This window comes from Macaca thibetana, chromosome 3, assembly GCF_024542745.1.
Source record: "Macaca thibetana thibetana isolate TM-01 chromosome 3, ASM2454274v1, whole genome shotgun sequence".
Lineage (NCBI taxonomy): Eukaryota > Metazoa > Chordata > Mammalia > Primates > Cercopithecidae > Macaca > Macaca thibetana.
In genome coordinates, this window is record NC_065580.1 from 482,051 (window position 1) to 499,134 (window position 17,084).

The following is a 17,084-nucleotide window of genomic DNA, read 5'->3' on the forward strand; positions in this document are numbered from 1 at the left end:
ACTGACAAACCGAATCCAGCAGCACATCAAAAAGCTTATCCACCATGATCAAGTGGGCTTCATCCCTGGGATGCAAGGCTGGTTCAACATATGCAAATCAACAAACTTAATCCAGCATATAAATAGAACCAAAGACAAAAATCACATGATTATCTCAACAGATGCAGAAAAGGCCTTTGACAAAATTCAACAGCCCTTCATGCTAAAAACTCTCAATAAATTCGGTAATGATGGAACATATCTCAAAATAATAAGAGCTATTTATGACAAACCCACAGCCAATATCATACTGAATGGGCAAAAACTGGAAGCATTCCCCTTGAAAACTGGCACAAGACAGGGATGCCCTCTCTCACTACTCCTATTCAATATAGTGTTGGAAGTTGTGGCCAGGGCAATCAGGCAAGAGAAAAAAATAAAGGGTATTCAATTAGGAAAAGAGGTAGTCAAATTGTCCCTGTTTGCAGAAGACATGATTGTATATTTAGAAAACCCCATCATCTCAGCCCAAAATCTCCTTAAGCTGATTAGCAACTTCAGCAAAGTCTCAGGATACAAAATCAATGTGCAAAAAACACTAGCATTCTTATACACCAATTACAGATAAACAGAGCCCAAATCATGAGTGAAATCCCATTCCCAATTGCTTCAAAGAGAATAAAACACCTAGGAATCCAACTTACAAGGAATGTGAAGGACCTCTTCAAGGAACACTACAAACCACTGCTCAATGAAATAAAAGAGGACACAAACAAATGGAAGAACATTCCATGCTCATGGATAGGAAGAATCAATATCGTGAAAATGGCCATACTGACCAAGGTAATTTATAGATTCAATGCCATCCCCATTAAGCTACCAATGACTTTCTTCACAGAATTGGAAAAAACTACTTTAAAGTTCATATGGAACCAAAAAAGAGCCTGCATTGCCAAGACAGTCCTAAGTCAAAAGAACAAAGCTGGAGGCATCATGCTACCTGACTTATAACTACACTACAAAGCTACAGTAACCTAAACAGCATGGTACTGGTACCAAAACAGAGACATAGACCAATGGAACAGAACAGAGCCCTCAGAAATAATACCACACATTCATAACCATCTGATCTTTGACAAACCTGACAAAACAAGAAATGGGGAAAGGATTCCCTATTTAATAAATGGTGCTGGGAAAACTAGCCAGCCATAAGTAGAAAGCTGAAACTGGATCCCTTCCTTACACATTATACAAAAATTAATTCAAGATGGATTAGAGACTTAAATGTTAGACCTAAAACCATAAAAACCCAGAAGAAAACCGAGGCAATACCATTCAGGACACAGGCATGGGCAAGGACTTCACGTCTAAAACACCAAAAGCAATGGTAACAAAAGCCAAAATTGACAAATGTGATCTAATTAAACTAAAGAGCTTCTGCACAGAAAAAGCAACTACCATCAGATTGAACAGGCAACCTACAGAATGGGAGAAAATTTTTGCAATCTACTCATCTGACAAAGGGCTAATATCCAGAATCTACAAAGAACTCAAACAAATTTACAAGAAAAAAACAAACAACCCCATCAAAAACTGGGCAAATGATATGCACAGACACTTCTCAAAAGAAGACATTTATGCAGCCAACAGACACATGAAAAAATGCTCATCATCACTAGCCATCAGAGAAATGCAAATCAAAACCACAATGAGGTACCACTGCACACCAGCTAGAATGGCAATCATTAAAAAGTCAGGAAACAACAGGTGCTGGAGAGGCTATGGAGAAATAGAAACACTTTTACACTGTTGGTGGGACTGTAAACTAGTTCAACCATTGTGCAAGACAGTGTGGCGATTCCTCAAGGATCGAGAACTAGAAATACCATTTGACCCAGCCATCCCATTACTGGGTACATACCCAAAAGATTATAAATCATGCTGCTATAAAGACACATGCACACGTATGTTTACTGCAGCACTATTCACAATAGCAAAGACTTGGAACCAAACCAAATGTCCATCAATGACAGACTGGATTAAGAAAATGTAGCACATATACACCATGGAATACTATGCAGCCATAAAAAAGGATGAGTTCGTGTCCTTTGTAGGGACATGGATGCAGCTGGAAATCATTCTCAGCAAACTATCACAAGAACAAAAAATCAAACACCACATGTTCTCACTCATAGGTGGGAATTGAACAATGAGAACACTTGGACACAGGAAGGGGAACATCACACACTGGGGCCTGTTGTGGGGTGGGGGGCTGGGGGAGGGAGAGCATTAGGAGATATACCTAATGTAAATGACGAGTTAATGGGTGCAGCACACCAACATGGCACATGGATACATATGTAACAAACCTGCACGTTTGCACATGTATCCCAGAACTTTAAAGTATAATAAAAAAGAAAAAAAATTTTTAAATAAAAATAAATAAAAGGATAAAGGTGTGGCAGATAGGATAATGAGGCCACTGTATTCTTCTATTAAAGAAGTCACTGGTCAGGAAGCTTAGAAGAACATTTTGTATATTTATTGTACTTACTCATACCCTTTGTATCTCTAATTGATAACTGGAGAAAGCTTACAATAAAAGTTACATAATTCTAATTAAAATCATGGATCAAAAATCATATAGAGGCTGGGCACCGTGGCTCACACCTGTAATCCCAGCACTTTGGTAGGCCAAGGAAGGCGAATCACCTGAGGTCAGGAGTTTGAGGCCAGCCTAGCCAACATGGCGAAACTCTACTAAAAATACAAAAAAAAAAAAAAAAAATAGCCAGGCGCACGCCTGTAATCCCAGCTACTAGGGAGGCTAAGGCAGGAGAATCACTTGAACCCGGGAGGTGGAGGCTGCAGTGAGCCAAGATCACACCACTGCACTCCGGCCTGGGCAATACAGTGAGACTCAGTCTCAAAACAAAAAAACAAAAAAAAAAAAAAGAAAGAAAGAAAAAATATCATATAGAGAAAGTGAGAGACAAGAGACAATCACAGAGAACATCTATCCCTAGGAACAGTCCCAGTTACAATTACTAACAGTGCCCCTTGCACTTTATGGTAACCACAGGATAATTACATCAAGCAGCAGGTTCACAGAGTACTCAGCTGAAGAACATCTGAGTTGATACTAATTTTGAGTATCAAAAGCTGCAAAAGTTTTGAATTTCTAAAAGTCAACACAAAGGAAAATTTTAATTATACAATGCTCGATCACCGTTTCTGAAGTTATATCATGTATCTGTTCATTTTTTCCTTTTTCTTTTTTTCTTTTTTTTTTTTTTTTGAGATGAAGGCTCACTCTGTCTCTCAGTCTGGGGTGCAGTGGCACGATCTCAGCAAACTGTAACCTCTTCCTCCCAGGTTCAAGCAATTTTCCTGCCTCAGCTTCCCGAGTAGCTGAGATTACAGGCACGCTCCACAACACCTGGCTAATTTTTGCAGTTTTTTTTTTTTTTTTTTTTTTTTTTTTTTTTTTTACTAGAGATGGGGTTTTGCTATGTTGGCCAGGCTGGTCTCGAACTCCTGACCTCAAGTGATCCGCCTGTCTTGGTCTCCCAAAGTGCTGGGATTACAGGTGTGAGCCACCGTGACTGGCCTCTTTTTTCTTTTAAGACAAGGTCTTACTCTACCACCCAGGTTGGACTGCAGTGATACAATCATAGCTCACTGCAGCCTTGACCTCCTCCACTCAAGTGATCCTCTCACCTCAGCCTCTGTAGTAGCTGGGACTACAGGCGTGTGCCACCATGCCTGGCTAATTTTTTATTTTTATTTTGGTAGAGATGGGGGGGGTCTCGCTCTATTTCTCAGGGTGGTCTTGAACTCCTGGGCTCAAGAGATCCTCCCACCTGCTGAGTAGTAGGACTCCAGGTGTAAGCCACCACACCTGTCTGAGATTTGATTTCTTTTTTTTTTTTTTGGTAATTCTTTATCCTATGGCTTCTCCAATACAACATAAGCACCATAAGAACAGTAAGTTTTGTTTTGTTCACAGCTGTATCCTCAGCACCTAGAACCGTGCCCAGCACACAAGCCACTCAGATAGGAACAACTTGTCTTAAAAAGAAAACGTCAGTCATCTGAATAATCTTTCTTCTGGGACTAATTTGAAGGCAGTGGTTTTACAAAGGTACAGGATAATGTTCTTCATAGACCATTTTTCTCATCCACCTTTAATAAAAGCCAAATCTATGTCCAGAAAGGCATTTCTGGGTGGAACTAAGCACATGTAACCTAAGTCACTTCCAGTAATTAAACGTGATTTAGGGAATGGAGAATAGCCAAATTCAATAAAAGGTGAGTGGTGAAGTCTAAGTTGTGGGTACGTGAGTGTTCACTGGAAAATGTCGACTTTGCTGTATGTTTAAAAACGTTCATAATATAACATTGAGAGAAAATGATGAAGTTTTGATCTAAGGAAAGAGACTTAAAAACAAAAAATGGTGGGGCGCGGTGGCTCACACCTGTAATCCCAGCACTTTGGGAGGCCGAGGCGGGCGGATCACAAGGTCAGGAGATCGAGACCATCCTGGCTAACACGGTGAAACCCCGTCTCTACTAAAAAATACAAAAACTAGCCGGGCGCGGTGGCAGGCGCCTGTAGTCCCAGCTACTCGGGAGGCTGAGGCAGGAGAATGGCGTGAACCCGGGAGGCGGAGCTTGCAGTGAGCTGAGATCCGGCCACTGCACTCCAGCCTGGGCGGCAGAGCGAGACTCCGTCTCAAAAAAAAAAAAAAAAAAAAAAAAAACCTACCAGCTTCCTTTTCAATGTTAAATTTCAATTTTTTTTTTTTTTTTTTTTTGAGAGACAGAGTCTCACTCCATCACCCAGGCTGGAGTGCAGTGGTGCGATCTCAGCTCACTGCAACCTATGTCTCCTGGGTTCCAGCGATTCTCCTTCCTGAGTTCCAGCGATTCTTCTGCCTCAGCCTCCAGAGTAGCTGAGATTACAGGCACATGCCACCATGCCCTGCTAATTTTTTTATTTTTAGTAGAGACGGGGTTTCACCATGTTGGTCAGGCTGGTCTCGAACTCCTGACCTCAGGTGATCCGCACCTTTGCCTCCCAAAGTGCTGGGATTACAGGCATTAGCCACCACACCCAGCCAGATTTCAAAATTTTATGATAGATTTCCAAATATCTGTTAAAAGTACATTCACAATATAATCAAAATATGTGACATCACATTTCTTAGGAGATCAGTAATCTGTCTGTACTAACCACATAATCAAGACCTGAGTCGCATTTCTCCTAAATTACTACTACCAGGCCACAAATCTCAACTTTGTCTGGCGACACGCCCCGGTAAACCTCCTCTGAGAGCGCTGACCTAGTGGCGGCTGTGAAGGCAACGAAGCATCGGAAGGGGTACCTTGGATTCCCTTTTCTTGTGCTCGTCTTTTGCTGATCTCTCTTTTCTATCCACACTGGTTCGGTGCCTCTCATCATCAAAACGAAGGACTTCTTTGTGTCGCTTTTCTTTATGTCTTTCTTCCCCTTCTTTTTCAGAGAATGAATTACTTTTCTCTTTGGAATATTTTTCTCTTTTTTCCCTTGTGCTACTTTTTTCTCGGTGTTTCTTGTCTCGATCTGGGTCTCTGGGCTTCCTGTGTCTCCTGTCACCTTCTTCTTTATAAAGCCAGTACTTGAGAGGGTTGTCCTTGCTGTCTCCGTACTGCAGCTGTAAAACACAACAAGCTGAGAAACACAGGAGCACATCAAACAGGAGCGCAGCCGGCCTCCCTCTCCATGGGTTCCGCAACAACAGATCCAACCAACCACAGACAAATCAAACACATTCGAAGAAAATCATGTCTGTACTAAACATACACAGACTTTTTCCTTGTCATTACACCCTAAACAATAACAACTATTTACATCTCCTTTATATTGCACTAGGCATTTTAAGTAATCTAGAGATGATTTAAAGCATCCAGGAGGATGTGTGTAGGTTATACGCAGACACTACACCATTTTATACGGGGGACTTGAGTATTCATGGATTTTGGTATCTGAGGGGGTCTTGGAGCCCTTCCCCCATGGATACCAAAGGACAACTGTGCTGTCTTTATAAATGTTATAACAAAAGGAGGAAAACTTATAGAACTACCACTGCCCCCTTCACTCCTCAATTCCACTGTCAGATACATTCCTGAAAACTTAATCTGTTACCCTTCTGTAAGGAAAAACCCTATTCATGTCATGGTCCACGGTCAGACACTGCTGCCACCCCAACGTCACACAGTAAACTCTCTGCACCCCAGCCACCTCGCTCCCATAGAGAAAGCAATGCCTCTCCCCATGGCGCCCTCCCGGCCTCTCCCCATGGCGCCCTCCCAGCCTCTCCCCATGGCGCCCTCCCAGCCTCTCCCCATGGCGCCCGGCACTCACCGTCGGCCCTCCCGGCCTCTCCCCATGGCGCCCTCCCAGCCTCTCCCCATGGCGCCCTCCCAGCCTCTCCCCATGGCGCCCGGCCTCTCCCCATGGCGCCCTCCCAGCCTCTCCCCATGGCCCCGGCACTCACAGGCGCCCTCCCGGCCTCTCCCCATGGCGCCCTCCCGGCCTCTCCCCATGGCGCCCGGCACTCACCGTCGGCCCTCCCAGCCTCTCCCCATGGCGCCCTGCACTCACCGTCGGCCCTCCCGGCCTCTCCCCATGGCGCCCGGCACTCACAGTCGGCCCTCCTGGCCTCCACAGCCTCATCCTTCATGCTTGTGGCCCTCAGCCTAAACTCCGCCAGCCCTGGGGTCCCTCCTGCGCAACCTCTGACTTCTCTGAGAGATGCCCACTCCGATGAGTACGACAGCACAAGGCTGCCACATCTCTCACATGGGCACATCATATCACTCTTTCTCTCCTAATTAGTCCCATGCAGACAGAGTCTTGAAAATGGGACCAGCGTTCAGTCATCTCTGCGATGAAAACACTGCAGATGCTCAGGGCACCAGCGGTCATCTCCATCCCAAGCTGCAGAGCAGGTCACCACAACAGAATACTGCTGGCTTGGACTCTTAGTTCTGGGAGCCCTGACATCGCGTTCAACAGACCCCAGATTGTGCCCGTCCCTGTCCCTTCACATGGAGTTTCCTCTGTTCATCCCCCACCAGGGACCACTGGACTCCAGGTCTGTGGCGCCCTCCGCATCTCTCAGTTCCCTGGGGTGTCTCCTGTGGACCCAACAGTCTCCTCACTCAGCTCCTTCCTCAATTCTCCCCAACTCCCATCCACCCGACTCATCTTTGCCAGGGCGACCTTCCTACGGAAAACTTGCTAATGCCCTCCCTGACCAAACACCTCAAAGTTAGAGAACCATTCACACCATTCATCAAAATAAACTCTGTGTAATTAAAGATTTAAGTCGTCTTTTTTTTATTTTTTGAGATGGAGTTTCACTCTTGTTGCCCAGGCTGGAGTGCAATGGCGCGATCTCAGCTCGCCACTACTTCCGCCTCCCGGGTTCAAGCGATTCTCCTGCCTCAGCCTCCCAAGTAACTGGGACTACAGGCACGCGCCACCACACCCTGCTAATTGTTTGTATTTTTAGTAGAGACGGCGTTTTACTGTGTTAGCCAGGATGGTCTCAATCTCCTGACCTCATGATCCACCTGCCTCAGCCTCCCAAAGGGCTGGGATTACAGGCTTGAGCCACCATGCCTGGCCAAATTTAAATCCTTTTTTTAAAAAAAAGTTAAAGACCCAGAAAAAAACACAGGTGACAACTCATGTAACTTTGCTGTGGAGAGTGCGTTCCATCAACAACAGACCTGCTAACAGCACAGACCTGGTAACAGCACAGACCTGGCTACTTCATGATTTTAAACTTACTTACAAAAATAAAAATCCCCCAGGTCCAATTCAACACCAGCCAAAAACAGCAACATAAATGACTGGCAGAGAGTTAACCTTTAAAGTACTCTTACAAACCAGTCAGATGCACCAGTGAAAAATCAGCCAACAGCAGGTGCAGTGGCGCACGCCTGTGATCCCAGCACTCTGGGAGGAAGAGGTGGGAGGATCACTTGAGACCAGGAGTTCCAGACCAGCCTGGACAACACAGTGAGACCCAGTCTCTACAAAAAATTTAAAAATGGGCTTGGTGGTACACACCTGTAGTCCCAGCTACTCGGGAGGCTAAGGTGGGAAGACTGCTTGAACCCAGCAATTCCTGGCTGCAGTGAGCTATGATCACACCACTGCACTCCAACCTGGGTGACAGAGCAAGACTCTGTCTCTAAAAAATAAAAATAAAATAAAAAAGAGAAAAAGAATAAGCAAAAGTACACAAGTGGTAAATAACAAAAGACAGTAAACCTGCTTTTAAAAATGCCCAGAAATGCCATTTTCTTCTGAATCAAAAGAGCAAAACTTTTAAATGAAGATAATGCCCAGCTCCTGCTTAGGACAGGAGGAATTATGCTCTGATGATATAAATAATTACAACTTTTATGTAAAGCAAATGGGGTAAGTTTACATTTACTTCTAGCAAGTTCATTTCCAGAAATTAATCATAAGGAAATAATTATGAACAAACCAAAAAGCATACCATCTGGATGTCTTTATAATTTAAAGAGAAAACACAAACACACAGAAACAACCTAAGTGTCCAAAACCGCAGGTGCCTCGAGAGCACCAACACATCCACACCGCGAAATACCAAGCCACACACGCACTGAAACACGGAGAGAGACGGGATCACTCAGGAAAAGGCTCAAAATGTGTTCCGTTTAAACAATTTATGAAACAGTAAAAATCTAACTAAAGAAAACAGTGTTATACATACACAAATATATAGACCTGGAAAAATACATACCTAAATGCTATCAATACTTACCTGTGGGGTAGGATTAGACAGTTTTTATTTTCTTATTACTTCTTTGTATCTTCTAAATTTTTTTTTTTTTTGAGATGGAGCCTCGCTCTGTCGCCCAGGCTGGAGTGCAGTGGCGCAATCTCGGCTCATTACAAGCTCCGCCTCCCGGGTTCACGCCATTCTCCTGCCTCAGCCTCCCAAGTAGCTGGGACTACAGGTGCCCGCCACCACGCCTGGCTAATTTTTTTGTAGTTTTAGTAGAGATGGGGTTTCACTGCGTTAGCCAGAATGATCTCAATCTCTTGACCTTGTGATCTGCCTGCCTCGGCCTCCCAAAGTGCTGGGATTACAGGCGTGAGCCACTGCACCTGGCCTATATCTTCTAAATTTTCTAAAATAATCACAAATTACCTTTGGAATCAGAAAAACACATTCGACCATGGGGAGAAAGAAACTGACTACACACAGTGCTGAAGGCCTTTTCCAGGCCTGAAATCCTGGCTTAGGACATTTTCTAAAAATGCTTCTAACAATAACGTTTAAAATATCCTTTACTCAGCAACATTTGGAAAACCTTTCCCCAGGCCTTGCTTCATATACCTTTCTTTCTCGGTATCTTCTTTCTCTATCTTCATCTCCTCTTTCAGAGTCTTCATCTTTCTCTTCACTTCTTACTTTACTTACTACAAGAAGTAAAACATATTTTTAATACTCCCAAATGTTAGCACATCAAAAAGTTCTTTTAACATCTTGCTACGGACGGTATTGCACATTTTATGCTTATTAATATGTATTTAAAAATATTCTTCAACTAAAACACATGTCTCCAATTCAAGAATGAAGAGTTCTAGTATCAGATTTAAAATGAAGAAGGAGATGAACATGGCAATCTAAGTTTGGATCTGTGTCCCCACCCAAATCTCACACTGAAATGCAGTCCCCAGTGCTGAAGGTGAGACCTGGTGGGAGGTGACTGGATCATGGGGGTGAATTTCCCCCGGTGTTGTTCTTGTGATACTGAGTGAGTTCTCACAAGATCTGGTTGTTTAAAAGTACGTGGCACCTCCCCACTCTCTCCCTTCCTCCTGCTCCAGCCCTGTAAGACATGACCGCTTCCCTTCACCTTCCCCTAGGACTGCAAGTCTCCTGTGGCCTCTGCGGCCACGCTTCCTGTACGCCTGCACAACTGTGAGCCAGTTAAACCTCTTTTCTTTATAAATTCCCCAGCCTCGGGTGTTTCTTTACAGCAGTATGAGGACAGACTCGTACACTAAGGAGCAGAGAGGCTTCTTGCCTCGCTCAGTTTGCTGCTGAAGCAACCAGGCAAATGTCCGAGTAACCCTTGGAAATTCAAGAGGGCACCAGACCAAACTCATACAGCCTTCGGGTTTCTGTGCGTCACGCAGAAGCAGAGCTTAGTCTGAACAGGAGAACGAGCCCAGTCAGCCAAACACTTTAGCCAAATGTGAGCTCCAGGGAAACGCCTGCCCTCCTGGATGCACTGAGGACCCAGAGCAGCCCCTGTACCTCCTGGCACCCCCACTGCTGAGGGGACCAAGGAAGTCAGAGGCCCCTGAATAAACAAGGAAGCCAGGTGCAGCAGACCCCCCAGGGCACCAGGCTACAGCATCCATCCTGGGCTGGGGAGGCTGAAGCACCAAGGCCCAGCATGACCTGCAAGAGAGACGGGGGGCAAACAGAGCCAGGCAGGTACCGATGACACCAAAGCATCATCCAACAAGGAAAGCTGGACTTTCACTTCTGAATCTGCACACAAAAAAGGCATCAGATGTAAAATTCAGAGAGTGGACACTTTAAAAGATCAGGGCAAAGTTAAACTTTCAAAGACCACTGAGACAAAGTGCATTCACTCAAAAAGCATTTACCAGGCTGGGCGCGGTAGCTCATGCCTGTAATCCAAGCACTCTGGGAGGCCGAGGCAGGCGGATCACGAGGTCAGGAGTTCAAGAACAGCCTGGCCAACATGATGAAACCCCGTCTCTACTGAAAATACAAAAATCAGCCGGGCGTGGTGGTGTGCGCCTGTAATCCCAGCTACTCGGGAGGGTGAGGAATAAAACTGCTTGAACCCAGGAGACAGAGGATGCAGTGAGCCGAGACTGCAACACTGTACTCCAGCCTGGGTGACAGAGCGAGACTCCTTCTCAGAAAAAAAAAAAAAAAAAAGGCATTTACCAAGCACTGAGCACTCCTCTAGGAGTCTGGGCTACAGAGGGAGAGCCCCGTTCCAGGTAGATTTTCAAGGCGGAAACCCCAGGACTCTCCGAGAGACTGGAAGAGAAAGCGGGGCATCAGGATACATCCCAGGCCTTGACCTCAGGACGCGAGGATGCAGGTGCTATCGACTGGGATGGGCAAGCCCGCAGCACAGCCGGTGTGGAGGCGCTACCGGAAGCTCCGTGTGGGGTACACTGCGTTTGTGTTATCTATTAGACATCAAAACACAGGGGATACACAAGCCTGGAATTCAGGGACAATGCCCAGCTGGGGGTAAAAACTTGGAAATGAGGACAGAGACAAACAGTATTTAAAACCATGAGACTAGATCCAGCCAGCAAGGGCAAGGGGTTGCTGGAGAAGAGGGCTGGGGACCCAGTCCTGGATAAAGGCCACGCTGCACAGATGGGCGGTGCGGAAAGAAAGGAGATGAGAAGAGACGTACAGAGGAATGAACTTGAGAGAGTCTAGTCTACAATCAGTTTTCAAAAGTCTTTCCAGTACTATTCCTTTCAACATCACGTTGAAAAAACGAGCAGGTAGCCAAAAAAAGGGTGATGTGAGAACAAAAGATGTTATCACAAATAAATACCAAAAACGTCAAAAACAATCATTTTGAAAAGAACATTAAATAGTAGGACAGCTACTGTTAAAATTAATTAGGCTCTGTCTGAAGTGCAGTGGCACAGTCTCGGCTCACTGTAACCTCCACCTCCCTGGTTCAAGCAATTCCCCTGCCTCAGCCTCCTGAGTAGCTGGGATTACAGGCACATGCTACCACGCCTGGCTAAATTTTTTGTATTTTTAGTAGAGACGGGATTTCACCATGTTGGCCAGACTGGTTTCAAACTCCTGACCTCAGGTGATCCACCCACCTTGGCCTCCCAAAGTGTGGAATTACAGGCGTGAGCCACCACGTCTGCTAGCTAAATGGTTTTTTGAGTTTTCGTTTTTTCTTTTGAGACAGGGTCTCACTCTGTTGCCCAGGCTGCAGTGCAGTGACACAATCATAGCTTACTGCAGCCTCAACCTCCTGGGCTCAAGGAATCCTCCCACCTCAGCCTACCAAATAGCTAGAACTACAGGCAAGCGCCACCACACACAGCTAATTTTTTTATTTTTTGTAGTGATGGAGTCTCCCTATGTTGCCCAAGCTGGTCTCAAAATCCTGGGCTGGAGCAATCCTCCCACCTCAGCCTCCCAAAGTGCTGCAATTACAGGTATGACCCACCACACCTGGCCTGAATGAGTTTTTAAAATACTAAAAGGCAACAATGATAAAAAGTACACACACACCCCCCGCAAGAGAGAGAATATCTAACTTCAAAGATAAAACATTTGTGAAAACTATGAGAGAAAACAAAAATAATGAATGAACATTTCAAAAGAGGAAAATGTCCCAAACAGCAAGAACTTTTAAAAGAAATAAAAAATAAATAAATAAATAAATAAACAAATAAAATAGAGCCAGCTGGGCACAGTGGCTGTTGTCTGTAATGCCAATGCTTTGGGGGCTGCGGTGGGAGGATCACTTGAGCCCAGGAAGCTGAGGCTGTCGTGAGCTGTGATAGCACCACTGCACTCTAGCCTGGGGGCAGAGCAAGACCCTGTCCAGAAAAAAAAAAGGAAAGGGGAAAGAGGGAAGGAGGGAGAGAGGGGAGAGAGGGAGGGTAGGAAGGGGAGGGGGTAGGAGGGAGGGGAGGGAAGGGAAGGAGGGGGAGGGAGGGAGGGAGGGAGGGAGGGGAGGGAGAGGGAGGGGAGGGAGGGAGGGGGAGGGAGTGAGGGAGGGGAGGGAGGGAGGGAGTGGAGGGAGGGGAGTGAGGGGGGGAGGGAGAAGGGGAGGGGGGGGGGGGGAGAGAGAGGGGGAGGGAGTGAGGGAGAGGAGGGAGTGAGGGAGGGAAGGGGAGGGGGACGGCAGGGAGGGAGAGGAGGGGGGAGGGACGGCAGGGGGGGAGGAGAGGGGAGGGAGGGAGGAGGGGGGGGAGGGAGGGGGAGGGAGTGGGGGGGGGGGGGGACGGCAGGGAGGGAGGGGAGGGAGGGAGGGAGGGGGGGAGGGGAGGGAGAGAGGGAGAGGGGGGGGGACGGAGGGAGGAGGGAGGGAGGGAGGGGAGGAGGGAGGGGGGTGAGGGAGGGGAGGGAGGGGAGTGAGGGGAGGAGGGGAGGGAGGAGAGGGGGGAGGAGGGGGAGGGGAGAGAGGGAGAGAGGGGAGGGAGGGGAGGGAGAGAGAGACAGGAGGGAGGGGAGGGAGAGAGAGACAGGAGGGAGGGGAGGGAGAGAGTGAGAGAGGAGGGAGGGGAGGCAGAGAGGGGAGGGAGGGAGGGAGGGGAGGGAGAGAGTGAGAGAGGAGAGAGAGAGTGAGGGGAGGGAGGAGAGGGAGGGAGGGAGGGAGAGAGAGGAGAGGGAGGGAGGGGGAGGGGAGGGAGGTTCTTTCTTTCTTTTCTTTCGGAGAGAGGTGAGGGGAGGGAGGAGAGAGAGGAGGGAAGGAGGGAGGGGAGGGAGAGAGGAGAGAGAGGGGAGAGAGGAGAGAGAGGGGAGGGAGGAGAGGGAGGGAGAGACAGGAGGGAGTGGGCTACCCACCTGTCACCAGCAGCGAAACAGCCCTGCAGGAAGGCAAACAGGGACCCACCTGAGCGGCCCTTCCTCTCCGCCCGCTCCAGGAGCTGCCGGTCGTGTGTCTCCTGGCCCAGCAGGTTGTGGCGGGCCACGGTCTGCCGGGGCTCTTCCTTCTGGGCCCTTCTGTCTTTTTCTTTTTCCCTGTCCTTTCCTCTGCTGTGAGACTTTTCTGCCTCTCGATGCTTCTCCTTCAGCTTTTCTTTCTCCCGGTCTTTTGCGTCTCTTCTCCTCTCCCTCTGTCTGTCTCTGTCCCTCTCCCCACGAGGGCTCTCCTTAGCAGTGTGGACTTCAGCCGCCCTGTCTCTGCTCCTGGCATCCTGCTCGGGATCCCTGTACCTCGGCTCCTTGTGTTCAGGAAGGTCCATTTCAGACTCCCTACGCAGCTTCTTCTCTCTGTGCTTCTTCTCTTCCTTGGAACCGCCTGACTGTATGGCCTAAAACAACAGAACAAAGGGTCCTCCGTGACCAGGAAGGCAGATTTCCATTAGACTTTTAATACCTGAATGTGAGAAGCACATACAGCTGAAGGACCTTAAAACATATTTGCATTCGGCTGCTTTCCAATCTCAGTTTCCAATCCTAGACGGGTCAGGGCCTGCATGGAGGTTCTTAGAACACTAAAGGACATGGAGTCAAGCTTAGATTTCTACAGCTGCCCACCCACACCCCTGATATCATGGACATTCGCATTTATCGGCAAATCAAATCTAAAATACTACGTGTATCAGAGGGTGAAAAATTACCTATCGGGTATAATGTTCACTATTCGGGTGACAGGTACAATTCGGGTGTCAGGTACAATTCAGGTGTCAGGCGCACTAATGGCCCAGACTTCACCACTCCGCAAGATACGCATGTAAGAAACCTGCACCTATAACCCCTAAATGTGAAAAATAAAGTAAAATTCAACAAAAATAAGTTGGGCCAGGCATGGTACCTCACACCTACTATCCCAGCACTTTGGGAGGCTGAGGCAGAAGGACTGCCTGACGCCAGGAGTTCAAGGCTAGCCCGAGCAACACAGCAAGATCTGCATGTTACCCAAAAAATTAAAAAATTAAAAAAGTAGCAGGCCTGGTGGTTCATGTCTGTAGTCCTAGCTACTCGAGAGACTGAGGCGGGAGGACAGCTTAGGCCCAGAAGGTCAAGGTTGCAGTGAGCTATGATTTCACCACTGCCCTCCGGCCTGGGTAAAAGGGTGAGACCCCATCTCTAAAACATAGAGTAAAATTAATTAAAAATAAATAAATAAAATACTATATGTGTTAAAAGAGAGATACCGAAGCTGTGTTTTAAAATCGCTAAGACACAAACCACCTGGGCCCCATACAAATGAGGACTCTCTCGGTCCAAAGCCCCTCCCCCCACCCCGCCGCCGTCCCAAAGCCCCTCCCCCCACCCCACCGCCGTCCCAAAGCCCCTCCCCCCACCCCACCGCTGCAGCCCCTGAAGCCAGGACTCCCACCCCAGAGCAGTGCGGAGGCCCCTGAGCCTTGGCAGGGCCCCACGAGCGGTGGGAGGGTCCAGCTGGCTTAACAAACGTTCCAGAGGGACTGTGAGCTGCACGCCTTCACCTCTGAGTTGAAAGTACTTCTGCAATGAGGCACACGTAACCAAAGTCACACAGTGTTGTGTACCAGGTAAACTGGGTGCAAGAAAACCACGCGAGTCCCTCACAGACCCCAATCCAAATCTTCACAGGCATTACCCAGAGATGTTTTCTGAGGTCATCTGCTCTCCAGGTATCATCTTTGGTTCTTCTCTAAATAGAAAAGTATAAAGTTAGAAGGTTTAAAGTTTAAAATAATTAATTGTCTGTGCTCCAGTGAGCAGCTTTTCCATTAGGGCCATTTAAATCAATGGCAGTTAATTCTTGACATGCCAGAAAATACTTCTCTACTTCCTGGAATAAAAGGTAACAGAAATACAGATTTTTAAAAATTATTCACTAGTCTAAAATGACACATTATTATAAAATGTATCCCTTTGGCTACTTCAAAAACTATTAAATATTACAAAATAAAAGTGAAAACAAGTTACAACAGCAGCTGAACAACAGAGCAAGGACAAACATTCCGTGGGTTTAAAATATCTTGTGTCAGACCGTATTTTCCAAAAACAGCCACAACAGACTCACGTCCCAACTGCTGCGCGCAGGAGTCTGTGCTCCTTCTGCGGCTGCTGGGCTCAACCCAGGACATAAGGCATCGTGGGCCTCCCAGAACAATGGGCTTCCACCTGGTCCTCCTGGGCTGCACACCCAGATACTCCCCTGTGAGGAAGAGAAGCAGCCCTGGGGAGAGGCCCCTGCGGATGCCACAGCCCAGAGGGTCCCTCACAGCCAGCACCAGGGCAGGTGCGTGAGAGGCACAGCTCCCGCGGCCCCCCATGAGTCACCACCTCCCGAACCTCGAGTCGCCCCAGCCGAGGCCCCAGGTATCAGTGACAGAACTATGCCTGCTGCTGTGAGCTCTCCTGATCCACAGAGTATGTGAGAAAATTAGACGGCTGCTGTTGTCTCACACCACAGCCCTTTACACAGCAACAGCAGCTGGGATGTATGACAGACAGAAACGAGTTTAGCATCTGGTGCGTACCACGTGCTATCCTGAGTCAAGCACAATATTTCCATCTCATAACCCTACTAAGAAGGCTATCGGCTCCATTTTTCTAATGAGCACAGTGAGGCATCGTGAGGCTCAGCAGCTTTCAGCTCTGGAGTCCTGCCAAGTGCCAACACACGTCAGGAACGGAACCAACTCCTGTGGAGTGAATGCTCAACAGTCGCCAGGGAAAGCCTGCCGGTCCCTGAGGACACCCGGTCACACCCGTCCGCTGCACTGGGCAACCGGTGGGCCCACAGGCTCACCTGTCTCTCTGGCCCTCACAGGCCCTGTACTTGTATTCAGCAAATAAACGCCAAGCTCCTCACACACACCGAGCATTGCCGCAGAGCTGGGGCTGCGCAGATAAAACCCAAAAAAGGCCCCAGGCCCAAAAATGCTGTCCAACTCCTCTGATGTTTGCTGTTCTCCACCACGAAAGTGTGTGCTCCTCGCTGGATCATCCACCTTTCAAGAGTGATGACATCCCTCCAGCTAAGCCCTCACCTTCCGGAAAGGAAGGCCTGTCTTAGTCCTCTGTCACCAGCACTGCTGAGCATGTCGCAGTGCCTCACCACCAGCCGTGAGAGAATCTACACTGTGCGTGCCAGGAAAGGAGGCATCCGGGCAGCCGGCTCACCAGGTATCCAACTGTTCTAAGAATCTGAGGGGGAATATTAAAATAACAAGGTGCCGTGGTCTTAAAACATTTCCACTGACTTTTCAACAACCCTTCCTTTACAAGTCAAGCCGATTCCCCTTCCGGCGAACGTGGGCCAGATTCTATGTCACACTCTTCTTCGTCGTCATCTTTTTGTTTTTCTGA

The 17,084-nt window shown here is 47.7% G+C and overlaps 1 protein-coding gene across 1 annotated transcript in view; it reads right to left on the minus strand.

The window, feature by feature from the left end:
• Positions 1-17,084, minus strand: part of DYNC2I1 (dynein 2 intermediate chain 1) — an 850,736-nt gene that overhangs the window by 73,352 nt on the left and 760,300 nt on the right. Inside the window, 4 exon segments of the mRNA XM_050785712.1 lie at positions 5,367-5,675; positions 9,405-9,487; positions 13,669-14,089; positions 15,364-15,417. Of these exon segments, the coding sequence (XP_050641669.1) occupies positions 5,367-5,675; positions 9,405-9,487; positions 13,669-14,089; positions 15,364-15,417 (867 nt within the window).